We start from the raw sequence: 17,654 nt of genomic DNA, 5'->3' as shown, positions 1-17,654 counted from the left end.
TCTGCTGCTGCGTTTTGTCGTTTGCACTTATTCACTTTAAATCAGATCAGGTATGCTTTTGTTATAATGGTAGCGCCAATTTTGTTTTCCCGCCCATGCTTTTCCAAAAACGTCGACGTTTCTGGTCTCTTCTTCAACCTTTCTTCCTTAATTATTTCCTTCCTGTGTTTTCTGCAACAAACCCTCATCGTTTTCTTTTCTCTTTCTTCTACTCTCTCTCTCTCTCTCTTCCCTCTGAAATGGAATATGATCAAAACCCAATTGATCTAATTACGGACTACCACAAAACCCAGCGAATAGTGTTTCTCATAGACCTAAACCCACTTCTCCATCTCCAAAACCCAGCTCCATTCATCAACTGCCTCCTCTCTTCCACAAAAACCTTCCTCTCCTTTAAACCCATCTCATCCTCTCTCTTCGCCTTCAAGCTCTTCTTCTCCTCTCTCTCTCCCTTGCTTTCTTCCTCCAAGCTCCACCCTTTTCTCTCTCATTCATCGCGCTCTCTCTCTTTTGACCGACCCATCCCCACTTTCAATTCCCTATCCCAAACCCTCAATTCTCTACCATCGTTCCATGCGAACCCATTGCCGGATTCTTCGCCTCGGGCTTCTTGCCTCGCCGCTTCGATGCGCCAGCTTCTGCACGACTACGCGTGGGACTCCGTAATCGACGACGATCGTATAGCCGGTACCGTTTTAGTGAGGTCTAACTTGGTTGTTCTGTTTTCGCAGTGTTGTAGGTCTTTGAAGTGTTTGTCTGAGTTCTTGAATGTGGGAATGAATGATGAATGCTTGGAAAATGCGAGTGTTTTCAATGAGAGTTTTTGTGCTTTGTTTTCAAATGTGAATGATGCTTTTCTTAGTAGAGATATTCAATTTAGTTGGGTTGATGTTAGATATGGAATTGAGTGTGGGGAGGACGAGATTGGGATTCATGAATCTGAATCGAGCTTTGGGTTCCTTAAGGGTGGTATTAGCAGTTTGGGATGGGGGTTTTGCTCCACCAGTTCCATTGTTCTTGGTTCTAGTCTTGTTCCTTTTGGTTTGATTTATCCAAAGATTCTGATTTCGTCAAACATTTTTTGTTTTGGTGGTAATTTTTCTGAGAAACTTCAAGTGCAATTGAGTCTAGAGATATTAGATGTTACTCAGAAGCCTTTGGAATGTAAGTGCGGTGATCTTGAATTTATTGATTTGAATTTGCCTAGAAATAATAGATCTGAAGATGATTATATTATGGTAATCCCAGAAATGAAGAGTTCTGGAAAAGTTGGTAATGAATTGAAGAAAACATTGTGGTCAACTTTTGGTGATGGTGTGAAAAAGCTCCAAATTAAGGCTTTGCGATTGTGTGTTGAATTTGAGAAATTCAAGGGGCAACTCTCTGATCCTATTCTTGTCCGTGAATGTTTGGGAAAAACTGGGAAAGATCAGAAAGGAAGTTCTAGTGAGCATTTAGCAGATAAGGTTCTTGAAATGCTAGCTATTGAATTAGGTGAATTCGTGCCAAGAAAATCTACACCCATTTGGCAGATTCTTTTGAGTTTTCTTTATAGGGAAGGTTACTGGGCCTTGGTGTCTCTTTCAAATCACTGTGGTGATTCTCGTCTGGGAATCCTTAAGCCTTTTACTGTGTCTTCTGCTCTGCTATTTATTTTAGATGATGGATTCGATTCTCAGATGATGCTGCATGAGTTGGATGGAGCAAAAGATTCTCAATTTTGTAGAAAAATGAATCTTGAGATTTCCGAACCCAACACAGATTTAAAGCCATCATATGGGCCATCGCCATCGGCAAAATGTTCTGAAGACCGGGATGGAAAAAAGAAAGGTAAAAGACAACAGAAACTACTTCAGGACATCACGTGGACTGCCTTTTGTAAGGCTGCATTTAAACATTCTGAGCTAAAATTGGAAGAAGTTTACTTTGCCGGGGGATGCACTAGCTCAAAAAAGTTGAAATTTCTGAAATGCTGGATGAGGCAGACTAAGAAATCTAGCTGCTCTAACCCAATTTTAGAGGAAAATTCAAAGCCACATCCCGATCTTCCAGAGGAAGTAGATGACAGGTTGCCTGAGTTGCACCAAGAAAACGAACAGCCAATTTCTTCATCTGCTTCGGCTGGAGAAAATTTCATGACTGAGAATTCTAGAATTCAGGATGAAGCTGCTGCTGAATTTCGGGCAGAGAATCCAGAAGCTTTTCTCAGTAATTTATCCAGTAAGATCATACAAGGACTTGAATCTGAAGGAGTAGACTTGAGGGCTTTTGCTCAGCGACTTGTTAGTTCATCTATATATTGGCTAAGTAGAAAATTAGAGATAGAAACTAATTCAGAGAGTCAAACTTCAGGTAAAACTAAAGATAATGGAGGGTTTTTTACTGCTGAATTGTTTAAGCTCTTACTTAGAGATCCCAAGGACTTGATTGCAAAGAACAAAAGTAATGATCCATCCTTTCAGGCACCTGACCCCGGTTCTGCTTCAGAAAAAATAGTTAGAGAGTATCCTTATCATTTCCTGCTATTTTTGTTAATATTGCATTCTAATTTAGCTATCTTTTATATTTGTATACCGTGCACTAGTTTAATTATTAATCATATAATGTGAATTCTGGTTCAATTTCTTCTATATTTTCCTTGATATGCACAAAGATATGAATTACAGATTTTGTTCCGGATGGAAATACTACAATCAGAGGTTGCAGAGTATATTGGAGAGTCTATGAAACAGAAGTTTGTGAAACAGATTTGCTCGCTCTTAGAGACCATCCAGTGCCATCTGGAGGGAGGCTTTTTTGGTGACTGGAGCTTAGATAATTATGTGGGAAAGATAATAAAAGCGAGGTATGATATATCTAATAACACAGATGATTGAATAGGTTCTTGTAAATAACGTTTGGTCGATGATGTACTGGTTTATTGGAAAGTCATAGTTCAGTTTGTTGTTTAAAGCTTTATAAAATACACATATAGATTTTTCTATTCGTTTCCGTCTTTGGAATCTGATTTAACATGGAATCCCATCCTTATGCCATCAATTCTACAAGGCTTAAACTCAAAAGAAAGTGCATTGGTTTTTTACTGTAGGCATGCAAGATTTAGGCTTCTAATGCATCTTATACATGTTATGTTAATTTGATTATTGAAAAGAGTGTACCCTGAATAAACGTCCAAATGCACACTTATAGACAAAGAGGGAGGAAGAAGCTAAAAGACTAATATGTTTTAATGCCCAAATTTTCAGGTATTGTGACACCCTCGGAGATGTAGTTAACAAAATCTATAAAAGAATGGATCTGTTGCTGTTCGCAGATGAGGATGAACTTCCAAATCGATTACTCAACAGTGAAGATAGCAATCAGTCCTGGAAACAAAATCCAGCAAGAGATGAACTGGGTGAAAATCATAGAATTACTGAACCAGTGTCAGCAGATGGTGAGTCCCATAAGCCGCTAGAAGATGACAATGCAAGTGTCAAAATGATCACAAAAGATGACCATGCTCGCAAATTAATTAAAGCTCGAGAAAGAAGAGAGAGGGCTCGGAGATTCTCTTCTTTTACTAGTTGGGTGCCTGATTTGCAAAGAGTTTGGGCACCAAAACAGCCGAAGGTAATGAAACCAAACTGGAATCCTCTCCGAAAGCACTCAAAGAGGAAGAAGGACCGTGGAGTGGCAAGCTATGACACAGTATGTGAGACCCCAATGACAGGGAAGGAAAATTCAAGCCGACGTCGCAGCTGTATTGATGATGAAGAAGATTACCAAGGTTATAATAATAATAATCATCAGCCATGTTCCTCTGTTTCCAAGGCCCTGTTTCAAGACCCCTGCTAAACTGGAGCAGCCTAACCGCCCAACACTTTTCGATCTACTATGAATGAGAGGGGCGACCTTCACAAAGATTACATACAAGCTTAGTTAGTGCCAGGCATTCTTCAAACTGGCAAATTTGAAATACTGGTTCACTCATCCTAACCACTATACGTTTCTTTCAACTGTAATTCAAAACCCTTTTTTTTTTTTTTTTGTTTTTGTTTTTTTGGTTAGATTATTTGCTCATTTCATGTATCTTAGTATTGTTGACAATGATAGATATAATAAAAGGATTGTTGTAATTTTTAATTTTTATTTTTTCATATAAGGTTTGGGCTAGGCTAATTAATTACGGATTGAGTTGGGCCCCTCTTTCCCGCTTCATATAATTTAGGGCCCATAGCCTAACCTAAAGAGAAGTCCAAGGAGAAATATATTTGATCCTAGACCCAATTTCGGTAACACCGCTCTGATTCATGAAAGCCATCGCTCGTGGTTCCCGCCATTTCTCAACCACTAAACTGCAGTTGCTGGTTCCATCAATTGCCTCATATAAGTATAACCCAGCTCTTGCAGAAGAGTCCTTTGGTAAAACATTGGACGGGTACCCAGATATCAAGACGTTAAAGAAACTTCATTCCAGAATCCTTGTTGATCAACGTCTTCGCGGAAACCAATCGCTTAGTATTAAACTCATGAGAGCTTATGCTGCTCGTGGAGAAACTAGGATCACGCGCCACCTATTCGACGAAATTCCTGACAAGAATGTCATCTTCTTCAATGTAATGATCAGGAGCTATGTAAACAATCATATGTATTTTGACGCTCTTCTAGTTTACAAAACAATGCCTGGCAATGGATTCGAGCCTGATAATTACACATATCCTTGTATCTTAAAGGCATGTTCTGGATTAGGTAACTTGTGGGTTGGATTGCAGATTCATGTTGCTGTTGTGAAAGTTGGGCTTGACGCAAATTTATATATTGGGAATGGTCTAGTAGCAATGTATGGGAAATGTGGTCGTTTAGTGGATGCTCGGCAAGTTCTTGATGAAATGCCCGTGAGAGATGTGGTTTCCTGGAATTCAATAGTTGCTGGCTATGCACAGAATGCTCTGTTTGATGATGCATTGGAAATTTGTAGGGAAATGGAGGCAATGAAGTTGAAACCAGATGCTGGTACAATGGCTAGCCTCTTGCCAGCCGTTTCTAATACATCATCTGAGAATGTTTCGTACATTAAGGAGATGTTCAAGAACTTGGTTAGGAAAAGTTTGGTATCATGGAATGTGATGATAGCAGTATATGTGAAAAATTCAATGCCTGGTGAAGCAGTTGATCTGTTTCTACAGATGGAGGCATGTGAAATAGAACCAGATGCCATCACAATTGCAAGTGTTCTTCCTGCATGTGGAGACCTCTCTGCTCTGTTGCTGGGAAGGCGTATTCATGAATATGCCAGGAAAATGAAACTTATGCCTAATTTGTTGTTGGAGAATGCATTGGTTGATATGTATGCTAAATGTGGATGTTTACTAGATGCAAGGGAAGTTTTTGACAAAATGGTGCCTAAGGATGTTGTATCATGGACTTCAATGATTTCTGCATATGGTGTGTGTGGGCGAGGCCGTGATGCTGTTGCACTCTTTGCAAAGATGAAAGACTCAGGTTTGAGTCCAGATTCCATTGCCTTTGTCCCAGTTCTCTCTGCTTGCAGCCATGCTGGATTATTAGAGGAGGGAAAGTACTACTTTAGATTGATGATGGAGGAGTATAGGATAGTTCCAACTATAGAACACTTTGCTTGCATGGTCGATTTGTTAGGCCGTGCTGGGAGAGTGGACGAGGCCTATAGTTTCGTCAAAAATATGCCAATAAAGCCTAATGAAAGAGTCTGGGGGGCACTGCTGAGTGCTTGCCGGGTTTACTCTAACATGAATGTTGGACTTGAAGCTGCTCATCAACTTTTTCAATTGTTTCCAAAGCAGTCAGGTTATTATGTCTTGCTATCCAACATTTACGCAAAGGCTGGTAGGTGGCAGGATGTGACAGCTGTCCGGTCAACTATGAAAAGGAGAGGAATCATGAAATTGCCTGGTGTCAGCAATGTTGAGCTCAATCATAGGGTTCACACTTTCCTTGCTGGTGACAGATCACATCCTCAGTCCAATGAGATATATGAAGAGTTAGATGTATTGGTAGGGAAAATGAAGGAGTTGGGTTATGTGCCTGAGACTGATTCTGCTCTTCATGATGTGGAAGAGGAGGATAAGGAATGCCATCTAGCAGTTCATAGTGAGAAGTTGGCTATTGTCTTTGCAATTCTGAATACAGAGCCCGGAACACCAATCAGAATTACAAAGAATCTTCGAGTTTGTGGGGATTGCCATATTGCTGCAAAACTCATCTCCAAAATAGCTGAACGTGAAATTGTTGTTAGGGATACTAATCGTTTCCACCATTTCACAAAGGGTATCTGCTCTTGTGGAGATTATTGGTGACCCTATTCATTTAGTAACCCTCACTCGATGCATATTGCCATGCTTAGGACTTTGTTTGGACAATTGGACCTTCAAATGAGGTGAAAGACATGGATCGTTTGCAATGGTTACCAATGAGTTCCTGTCTTACTGATGATATGTTCTGCTCCTGGGTAAGGACCATAATAATATGATCATCTTGATTTTGGTCTGAAGTGCCATGGGGTTTGGCAACTGTTTGTGGGCGCTTCAAATTCAACCCAAGATCAAACTCTTGCAATGGGTGAGTTCGTGCTGGGTTTACTCTGCTAGGCCTGCCATTAGCATCAGACAATTGATCCACTAGGTAGTCACTGATCATTTACATCTGAAATTGGATGGGGGAATTCAATACTTTTTTGTTCATTAAAACATTGTCTCTTAAATTTGAATCTCTTTTTAATAGCACTTTTGATACTTCTCTTGCTCATTATATTTTGGGTTTCTGGTGGCATATCTTCTTTTAGAAAACAAAGCAATGCCATCTGCAACAGCTAGAAAAAACGACATCGTTTTTATTAAGAGCAAAACACACATAACAGTGGCGTTTGGTTGTATCGTCTTCTCCACAAATGACTACAGGAAAAAGTTCATACATAGTTTATACCTCACCACCGACATAATGAATCATGTCGTATTAATCTTGTTATCGGATGGAAGATTATTGGAGGAATTTTTGATACCTGTCCTTTCATCAATATCTTATCTCTATAGTTGTATGAATATTTTAAAGATGTCGATTGAAAGTTTCAAAAAATAGTTAATGATTATATTTATGCATTTCAAATGCTTCAAATGCTTAATTTACGTATATGGACTGTCAAAATCAGTAGGCATCCTGTGAAGTATTAATCCTCAAATTCTGGTGTTTTGTTTTGTTTTGCTGCTGGTTTACACGAGCTGGTGCGAAGAATAATGAAATTGAAGCTGATTGAAGACAAAACGGTGCACTTCGTGGTATACGTGGTATATAGGTGGTCTTCTTCTTCTTAAAAAATATAAGGATTTTATTTTTCCTTCAGAGTTGCGGAGAGTGAGAAAAAGTTCCAGAAAATTGTTTTCTCTTCTTTTGTGTTCTTTATTGTTGTTCTTTGTGAGGTTCTGAGTGAATCGAGTTGGGAAACAAAATAGAGAGGGTGTAAAAAGGGACTTGGGTTGGTTTTGGGTATCTTTGTGATTCCACCATTATAGATCTGAAACTAGGCTTGTAAAAACCAGCAACTCAATAAGAAAAACAGAGGCTCTCACCGGAGCAACGGGGACGTAGGCAATTTGCCGAACCTCGATAAATCTTGGTGTCTTTGTGTTAGACTTGTTTTAGTTTTATTCTCTGATTTCATAACACATCCCAAACAGAGACAACAGATAATTAATACATCCACAGTATAATTAGCAGCCAGGACAAAGTTGTCTTATTCTCTGATATTATTGGACTTTACGACACTTGAAGATCATTTGCCATTGAATCTTGTACGAACTTCCAATTTCCACATCCCAGGATAAGGCATTGTATGTTCTCCTCGTATTCCTTATTTGCTAAGCTAGTAGCTAGTTCTAGAAATCGTTTCGTTACTGGACCTTGACCATTTTGTCATTTTTGTGGTTTTTATTTCAAACTCGATGGCTTTATTACATGGTTGTCCTAGTTAGACCGTTATCCAATTTGAAATATCATCTCTAAATTTCGACAAGTGTCCTCAGTAAATAACCTTGCGCATTTTTCCTCCTAAATTAGCTATGTCCTGTAACATTTTTCAAAGCAACAACTTCTAGAAAAAAAGAAAAAAAGTAGAGAGGTTAGTTATTAAATATAGTTTTGTCATATAAATCTTTAATTAGAATCATTAAGAAGTAACCAAAAGACAATTCTTCCATAACAAAATCCCGTAAGTAAGACAAATTAATAATTTTATCATTATATCACGTAATCTCAGATCTTAACCATTGGTTATTTGAAAGTGTGTCATCTTTATATTTACTATCATAGCAACATTCCTCTCATGTATATAGGCTGACTTAGATCTTTAGCTTTTATCCATAAATATAATAACAAGTTGAATTGTCATACCCTTTGAAAAAACTTAAGCTATTTGAAAAGAGATAATATATATATATATATATATATTTATATTATCCGTAATCTCAGAGCTTAACCATTGGTTATTTGAAAGTGTGTCATCTTTATATTTACTATCTTAGCAACATTCCTCTCATGTATATAGGCTGACTTAGATCTTTAGCTTTTATCCATAAATATAATAACAAGTTGAATTGTCATACCCTTTGAAAAAACTTAAGCTATTTGAAAAGAGATAATATATATATATATATATTTATATTATCTTAACATGTCTTTTTTATCTTTCTCAAAACTAGTACCTTCTATTCTAGCTTGATTGACGCGATAACGTTTTCATTTTAATTTTGCGTTGAACATTGTACAAAAATTCAAGAAACCGACCTTTGATTTTCCACAAAATTTGGCGCTAAAATATTCTGTTTTCTACTGAAAAACGGCAACAAGTAATTACCTGCAAGACACGTCTTTCGTACATACTTTTCTTCTCCTTTGGACATTTTTGTCCTTGCATGAATTCCCACAACTATAAATAAGCAAGCTCGCTCCATCACTTTGAGCACACAGCAACAACAAAGCTCAGAATAATTACCCTATATCAGTTACTACATAACTGTGCAATATATCAACATGGCAAACAAAACACAATATTCCTCTGCTCTGCTGCTTTTCCTCATTGTTATTTCTGCGTTCAGATCCTCTCAAGCTGCAGGGATTGCCATATACTGGGGCCAGTTTACCAATGAAGGCACTTTAGCCGAAACTTGCAACACAGGCAACTATCAATTCGTCAACATAGCTTTCCTCACCACCTTCGGCAACGGCCAAACACCAGTGCTAAACCTCGCCGGTCACTGCGATCCCGGTGCAGGTACATGCAAAAGCTTGAGCGCCGACATCAAAGCTTGCCAAGCAAAACGCATCAAAGTCCTCCTTTCTATTGGAGGTGCTTCTGGAAGCTACTCTCTCTCTTCCGCCGACGATGCAAAGAAGGTCTCCGATTATCTCTGGAACAACTTCCTCGGTGGACAGTCAGATTCTCGTCCGTTCGGCGACGCGGTGTTGGACGGCATCGATTTCGATATCGAAGCCGGTTCCGGACAGTTCTGGGATGAGCTTGCGAGGTCACTCAGCGGTCACACTGAGAAGAAGGTTTACTTGGCTGCGGCTCCTCAGTGTCCCATCCCTGATGCTCATCTCGACGGCGCCATCAAAACGGGCTTGTTTGATTACGTTTGGGTTCAGTTCTACAACAACCCTCCATGCCATTATGCTGGAAATGTGGACAACCTGATAAAGTCGTGGAACCAGTGGACCTCTTCCCAAGCCAAACAGTTGTTTATGGGATTACCTGCTTCTGCTGAGGCGGCTCCCGCAGGCGGATATATTCCTCCAGACGTTCTTAAATCTCAAGTTCTTCCCAAAATCAAGACTTCTCCCAAGTATGGAGGAATTATGCTTTGGAGCAAACAGCACGATAATGGATATAGCACCGCCATTAAAGGCGATATCTAAGTTCGATATCTCCGTAGATGTTGTTCCCCTAGATTTTATTATGATTTTGAATAAGTTGTAGGGGATTAGGGGACCAATCCTTACCTGTTGCTGTAAGGATAATTATATGCTTCGCTATGTAAGTATAATAAGTTGTTCTGATGACAAATAAAGCATTATTATTATTATTATTATTGCTTAAATTCAGTCTCTCCGTTTTGAATGCATGCATGGTATATCTCCTGCATGTTATGATGCGCGCGCACACACACACACACACACACACATATATATATAAAATCGTTCCTATATTTGAAAAAATCAGTAATATCTGCACGGCTGAGCTCAAGATATCTTGAGCTCCAATAGTACATAGGCAACAATACATTGCTTTATTATTATTATTTTTAATAATATAGATATATACAACCAGCAGTCTGTTATTGTCAATAGACTAATGAAGCTGCTTCACGCAATAGAATAATTTTTTTGGAAACATATATATATATATATATAGACGCGCATATATATATATATATATAATTTTACTACCATGCGCATCCATGTAATGTGCACATTATAATGTTGGTCCGCATCCAACTATATATAACTAGAGTAAAATGCACAAAATATTTTTATGAATTACATATAATTTAACACCAATCTTACAATAATATTCTAATATAAAAATTAGATAAAGCTGACAATAATAATATATGCATCCATGGCCATCATAGCAAGACTCTATTAAATATGTTCACGGGAATTAATATCAATTTTTTAAATAATTAATCATATATTACCCATTAATAATCGATGAATTAGTGAATGCTATTTTTGCCAAAAAATTTATTAGAAGAAAACAAAAAAGAATTGTGACTGCTATTGCTTTAGCGCTCTATTTGTATTAAAAAACAAAAGATATAAATTTATATCCAAAATAAGAATAAAGGATATAAACTATATTTTGAGATTAAAAAACAAAAAGTGTCTTGTTGCGATGAGAAATATACTAGGTGTATGCTTTTTCTATGATTATTGGATTGTGAAGATTAAGAAATTCATGAACCGAGTGACAGATGAGTGATGGAAAGTAACCAATGATCGAACGCCGCGTATGTATCCGAAATTAAAGAGCAAAAGTACGCAGATGCTGGGGTACGCTTGTATTGAAAGTATGAACTTTGTCAATCTGCCAGCTAAAGCCGTGTGTACTTATATTTTGTTTAATTATTTTGGAAGAAAATATAAAGGGCAAAGTCGCCCGCGTATTTTAATTTGGTCCGCTCTTGTTCAAAAATCAAATATGATTGAATTAGTCATGTTAGTCTCACATATTTCGTAATTCAACCAATTGATATTAATTTTAATAAATTGCATTGTCTATTATAATAATTTGATAAACAAAATATAGATGAGGAGATAATATGAGAATTTTCACAACCGAAAGAGAGAAAAACAATTCTACGTGATCCAAAAAAACTAAATACTATATAGATTTGTTAATTAATTAATATATCAAACACCTCTCTCTCTCTCTCTCTTTTTGGAGGAATTCTTCAATGCACAATGTGTACCACATCATAGTACACATAGCCATTGAATTTTTGACATTTGGATAAAAAAAATATAACATATCATTTCATTTAAAAAATAAAATTAACTTTAGTATAATTTTTTTTTAACGCGGTTATCTTACATTCCATTTCATCAAGAAATTTTAATCTTCCTTTATAGAGCTTTCTCTTCCAACTTATCTTCTTTTGTATTAAACCTTTGTGAAGTAGAAGATGTATCAATTTTTGTTAATCTTTTACTTTTTAATATGGTATTTTATTATAATTTTTTTTTATTGATCTCAAAATAATTGACTATATTATGCGGGAAATATGAAGTAGATTCGTATTAATTTACACCACCTCACACCTTGCTTTAGCACCTTGCTTTCTGTTTTAAAATTCAGATGAAATATCTTTTTGTTGTTTTCTCTCAAATCTGCCTGGTCGCGTTCGACGGGATTACTCGTGTATTAAATATCTAGCTAGGTTTAACCTAAGAAATATTAACTCTTCATTTCTTTTTCTAACTCCTGAGAGACGGCAACAATTAATTTTCTTACCCGCCAAACACGCCTTTCACATATAGTTGTATAATTTTTTCTTCCTGCCCTCACTTGACTCCCGCACCTATAAGTACAGAACCAATTTCAGTATTAGTATATGCTTAATTTAACCATCGACATGGCAAGCAAAACACAGTATTCCTCTATTTTACTCCTTTTCCTTGTCGTTTTCTCCGCTTTCAAGCCCTCTCAAGCTGGAGGAATCGCCATATATTGGGGCCAAAACGGCAACGAAGGTACCTTAGCCGATACTTGTAACTCGGGTAACTATCAATTCGTCAACATAGCTTTTCTTACTACCTTCGGCAATGGCCAAACCCCAGTGCTAAACCTAGCCGGGCATTGCGATCCAAGCGCCGGTACGTGCACCAGTTTAAGTGCCGACATAACATCCTGCCAAGGCAAAGGCATCAAAGTCCTCCTTTCCATCGGAGGTGGTGTAGGAAGCTACTCTCTTTCCTCCGCAGAGGACGCAAAGCAGGTTTCCGATTACCTCTGGAACAACTTCCTTGGCGGTCAGTCCAGTTCCCGTCCTCTCGGTGATGCAGTATTGGACGGAATCGATTTCGACATCGAGGCCGGTTCCGGGCAGTTCTGGGATGAGCTGGCTAGGTCCCTAAATGGTCACACCGAACGGAAAGTTTACTTGGCTGCAGCACCACAGTGTCCCTTCCCTGATGATAACCTTAAGGGAGCCATCCAAACTGGGCTTTTTGATTATATTTGGGTTCAGTTCTACAACAATGGTCAATGCCAATATGGTGGAGACACTAACAAACTTTTAAGCTCTTGGAACCAGTGGACTGCTTCTCCAACCCAACAATTGTTCATGGGGCTACCCGCGGCGCCTGAGGCGGCTCCTGGATTTATTCCGTCCGACGTTCTCATCTCTCAAGTTCTTCCAACCATTAAGAGCTCTCCCAAGTATGGAGGAATTATGCTTTGGAACAGACAGTTTGATACTGACTATAGCAACGCCATTAAAGCAAGCGTCTAAGCTTGTATTGCTAGTATTGTCTTGCTTGCTGAACAATTTACAGTATTAATCATTATGATACTAAATAAACATTAAAGCATGATTATTGTTTTTGATTATATTTAATTTCGTGGTATTTGATTTGATTTTTATAAATGGTACTATTTTTACTTCTACATATATACATATCAAGCAAAACATAAAAAATTAATTTGTCAAAAAAAAAAAAAAACTATATAAGAACGCATATATTTTTTGTTTTCACCTTTTTAATCTAATTATATTTGCAGACCAATAATTTGAATACCGATCCATGTATTGTATATACCGGAAATATATGGGCTCGATCCATCCCTTCGATTCTCACTGTTTGCAGTAAAGTCATTATATCCACTAAATATTATATTTTGTCCGGAATAGTAGGTAGATTAATTTAAAGAAAGTCTCAATTGGTTCGGAAAAGTATACGCATAATTTCTAACGTTTTCTTATTTAAAGAAGAAATAAATTAAAAATAATAAACAATCTAGTGAAATAAAAATAATTTGGTTTTGAGAATAAAAACTACACGGACTAAGTCATTATTGGCGAGGGTTGGAAGGTCATGGTCAAAGTCTTTCATTATTGCATCTCTACTCTAAAAAAAAAAAAAAAAAAAAAAAAAAAAATTAGTCAAAGCAGTTAAGAAGCCTTAGTCAAAGCAGTTAAGAAGCCGCGCATGTTACATTTGACTCATCAAGTGGTCATCAAATTTTGACCCAAAAAAATAAAAATTATCATCGAATTTTTCCTTTTTTTTTTTTTTTTTCTCATTCTTTTAGACAAATATTAATTATAATACACATTAAATTAAAAGGGAGGGGATATATATATATATATATATATAAATATTCATTCTTATTTTAAATTAAAAAAACTACAACTTTTGCATCTCACGTACATTTTTTTATGGGGAATTTTTTTTAATTTTTAATTTTTATAAGAATGATTCCATCTCATTCATTTAAATATATATCATGTTTAAATTAAGTTGATAAACCATGGATTAGATAAATATGAAATTGTGTATAGTGTTAAAAGTAAAATGAAAAATAGGTGACGACCTAACTAAATATTATAAAATCTTTTCATGAATGTGGATTAGCTTGTTTGGGATGTTGGACTACAATGAATTAAATTGGACTATTTCAAGTTTAGTCCAACAAAAATATAAAAAGTAGCTCAATTTTATCCAATATTTTAAATCTATTCTAATCCAATTTAGTTCACTATTTAAAGGGACTCAAAAAATGCATTTAATTTGGGCTCAACCCAAATATTGCGTTTGCGGTGGTTACTCTAGGATATGTAGTGAGCGTGGGATATGTAAACCTATTGAGATATGCAGGATTTAATTAATTAATTAATTATTTTTGAGTGGGATATGCATGATTTATTAATCCTCTTTACTTTTCACATGATTGAGAAAATTCCATGGGCCCACACTGTCAAGTCCCACATCGGTTGGAAATGGGAACGAAGCATGGCTTATAAGCGTATGGATACATTTCCTTTACATACGTGTTTTAAACCCTTGAGAGCTGGATTGTAAGAGGATTCTTTAGGCCCAAAGAGGACAATATGTGCATGCGGGTGGTCTAGACTGGGCTGTTACAGATGGTATCAGAGCCAGTATCCGGATCGGTGTGCCAGCAAGGATGCTGGGCTCCAAGGGGGGAGGATTGTCAAGTCCTACATCAGTTGGAAAGGGAAACGAAGCATGACTTATAAGCATGTGGATACTTTTCCCTTGCAGACATGTTTTAAACCCTTAGGTTGTAAGAGGATTCTCCAGGTCCAAAGAGGACAATATCTGCATGCGGGTGGTCTGGGTTGGGCTGTTACACACACAACTTGAACCCCTCCAACATCAACCTTCTCAAGCCTATTAAGAAATTCTTTTCCTTTTCGGACTGTTGAAATTTTTATGTCTAGTTATCAAATATATTTAATAGTTAAAAAATTATTAATTAATTATGGGCATGGACATGGAGTTATAAAATATTTTGATATTAATTATTCTAGCATTGTTATGGATTTTCATATCGTATTTAATATTTTATTGCTTAAATATCTTTTTAATTTTTTATATTAAATTATAAACTTACTAATTGTAATCCAATCCAATCCTGCACTGTACGAAAAGCATGATAATGTTAATAATATTCAATTCAGTTAAATCAAATTATTCTATTCACATAAAATCCAATTCATTTTTTTTTTCTGTTTTTTGGTTGAATAAAATACAATTCAATCTTGTGTGTGAAACGAGAGGTCTAATATTAGAAGAGTAAATAATTGGGGAATAGGAGTTGGTGATCTTTACCTTTCAAGATTAGTAACAATATTATCGAGATGAAGAAATATTTTCTGGACCACTAACCCTCTAGTTTTAAAATTTAAAATCGATTTCGATCGATCATCTTTTTTATTTTTATTTATTTGTGAAAATTGAGGTTAAAGTTGTGAGATCCCACATCGGTTGAAAAGGGGAACGAAGCATGCCTTATAAGAGGGTGTGGATACCTTTTCCTTGAGAGGCCTTTTAAAACCGTGCGGGCTGGGCCCAAAGCGGACAATATCTCATGCGGGTGGACTGGGCTGTTACAGATGGTATTAGAGCCAGTATCCGGATCGGTGTGCCAGCGAGGATGCTGGGCCCCAAGAGGGGAGGATTGTGAGATCTCACATCGGTTGGAAAGGGGAACAAAGCATGCCTTATAAGAGGGTGTGGGTACCTTTCCCTTGAGAGGCCTTTTAAACCGTGCAGGCTGGGTCCAAAGCGGACAATATCTCATGCGGGTGGACTGGACTGTTACAAAGTTTCAAACAAACCACCAACTAGCCTGGCCGCAGGTATATATGGCTTGTCTTAGTTACCGTATGTCAGGGTTTGAAAATAATAATAATAATTAGAAATCAATCTCAGTACTCAATTTATACATATTTCTCTTTTATTAGTGATCGAGAAGGTAATGGCACGTTAAATAATTGTTGAATATTGATAATCGGATAGCAAATTAAGCTTCAATATATTAATATATTATTATTATTTTTTAACCAAGCGAACAATTAATATATTAGTTAAGTTAATTATCTAGGTAGTTTTATATACTATATGGGAAGAGTACTTGAAGTAAGTTCCTTTCCATACATATGTATTTGGAATTGAAAAATTTTTTATGCGTCACTAAAAGTTTTCTTTTTCTCTCGGAGGATTAAACACTAAATTTACTACATATTTTACGATTAACCCCACGTACTCCGAAGCTGCTTAATTAATTGATAAACCTTCATTGCTCTGCTTGGCCCTCTACATGTGAATTGTGACCTACTATATAAAAAGGGCCAACTCCTTTCAAGAAAACAGAATAATTAGCTTCAAATTACTGACAAAAAATTGGATTTCAACAAAACACTCCAAACCCACAATATTTTCACCACTCCTACTTTCTTCTAGTCCTAACCCTAGTTGAAACCTCTAAAGCTGGTTGCATTTCCGTCTACTGGGGTCAAACCAGCTTAGAGGGAAGCTTAACAAAAGCATGTGCTACTAGAAAATATTCGTTAAGTTTGGCAGTGGAAGAATCCCTGAAATCAATCTCTCCGGCCGTTAATTGCAACACACGGTCCAATGGTTGCATCTACACCATTATCAGCAATGTCATAAGATATTGCCAAAGCCGAGGAATCAAGGTCATGCTCTCAATTGGAGGATGGATTAGGAGCTACTCTCTCTTAGCATCTCTACAAGTTGGAGGATGGATTATTTTATAGAACAATTTCTTGGGGGGGGGGGGGGGGGGAATCATTTTCATGTCCCTTAGCTAGGCAAGCCTTTTTGGACGGCATAGATTTCAATATAAAGCTTGGGCTCAACAATTTACGAGGAGGACCTTGCAAGAAACTTAAAAGTAGTGTGGCAAAAACTGTCTACTTATCTGCAGCTCCTCAATGTCCATTTCCTGATAGGTTTCTCAGGAATATGCCCTTAGCAAATGGTGGTTTTGACTTCGTTTGGATATAGTTCTACATCAATCCTCCATGCAAATACCTACATGGTAGTAGCTAGCTAGTAATAATGTTGGCAATAAGTATATGGAACAGATGGATTAATGCTTTGCTAAAGAAACAGGAAGGGCTTTTTTAGGGCTTCCAACAGCTTCCATGGCTGCAACAACTGGGTATTTACCAACAAATATCTTGACTTTTTAGATTCTTCCGGTGATAAAGATGTCGCTGGGATAAAGATGTCGCTAGACTATGGCGGAGTAATGCTCTGGTCAAAGTATATTGATGACATGACTGGCCACAACAACTTCATCATTTACAGTGTTTGAAACTAGCTAGGTATTTGATAACTTGTGTAATTTGCATTTTACAATCTAGATGTCCTAGAAACTATTAGATATGCTGTACTCTTAGACAAAATCAATTGTCATTTTTAGTATTTTTAGGTTTTGTATAAGAAAAAAAAATGAACTTGTAAATATTATTAGAAACTTACAGATTAATGACACAATATGCATTACCATAATATATTTCAGTATATGGTTTAAGTTGTTGAAATCTTCTAGTATAAGTCAAGTATTATTGATTTTTTTTTTTTTA

The 17,654-nt window shown here is 36.9% G+C and overlaps 4 protein-coding genes across 6 annotated transcripts; all 4 read left to right on the top strand.

Moving 5' to 3' along the window:
- Positions 1 to 64: 64 nt before the first annotated feature.
- Positions 65 to 4,125, top strand: LOC107414533 (uncharacterized). Its single transcript, XM_016022671.4, has 3 exons — positions 65 to 2,503; positions 2,654 to 2,845; positions 3,246 to 4,125. Exons 1-3 carry the CDS (start codon positions 96 to 98, stop codon positions 3,835 to 3,837), a joined length of 3,192 nt encoding a protein of 1,063 aa, XP_015878157.4. The 5' UTR covers positions 65 to 95; the 3' UTR covers positions 3,838 to 4,125.
- Positions 4,126 to 4,266: 141 nt separating this feature from the next.
- Positions 4,267 to 7,618, top strand: LOC107414536 (putative pentatricopeptide repeat-containing protein At3g49142). Of its 3 annotated transcripts, none has more exons than XM_048471068.2 (2): positions 4,267 to 6,642; positions 7,247 to 7,618. In XM_048471068.2, exon 1 carries the CDS (start codon positions 4,293 to 4,295, stop codon positions 6,315 to 6,317), a length of 2,025 nt encoding a protein of 674 aa, XP_048327025.1. In that variant the 5' UTR covers positions 4,267 to 4,292; the 3' UTR covers positions 6,318 to 6,642; positions 7,247 to 7,618. The 3 variants fall into 3 exon arrangements, with proteins under 3 accessions (XP_048327025.1, XP_048327024.1, XP_048327023.1); XM_048471067.2 differs by having other exon boundaries at positions 7,236 to 7,618; XM_048471066.2 differs by lacking the exon at positions 7,247 to 7,618 and adding an exon at positions 6,803 to 7,105.
- A 1,345-nt stretch (positions 7,619 to 8,963) lies between these two features.
- LOC107414538 (acidic endochitinase-like) lies at positions 8,964 to 10,097 on the top strand. Its single transcript, XM_025069113.3, has one exon. The coding sequence runs from the start codon at positions 9,043 to 9,045 to the stop codon at positions 9,925 to 9,927; it is 885 nt and encodes a 294-aa protein (XP_024924881.3). The 5' UTR covers positions 8,964 to 9,042; the 3' UTR covers positions 9,928 to 10,097.
- Positions 10,098 to 11,926: 1,829 nt separating this feature from the next.
- LOC107414535 (acidic endochitinase-like) lies at positions 11,927 to 13,130 on the top strand. The gene has a single exon (XM_016022673.4). The coding sequence runs from the start codon at positions 12,126 to 12,128 to the stop codon at positions 13,023 to 13,025; it is 900 nt and encodes a 299-aa protein (XP_015878159.1). The 5' UTR covers positions 11,927 to 12,125; the 3' UTR covers positions 13,026 to 13,130.
- Positions 13,131 to 17,654: the final 4,524 nt, after the last annotated feature.

Source organism: Ziziphus jujuba, chromosome 8 (genome assembly GCF_031755915.1).
Source record: "Ziziphus jujuba cultivar Dongzao chromosome 8, ASM3175591v1".
Taxonomy (NCBI): Eukaryota; Viridiplantae; Streptophyta; class Magnoliopsida; order Rosales; family Rhamnaceae; genus Ziziphus; species Ziziphus jujuba.
Note: the sequence above shows the minus strand (reverse complement) of the source record. Positions and strands in the feature narration are given on the sequence as shown.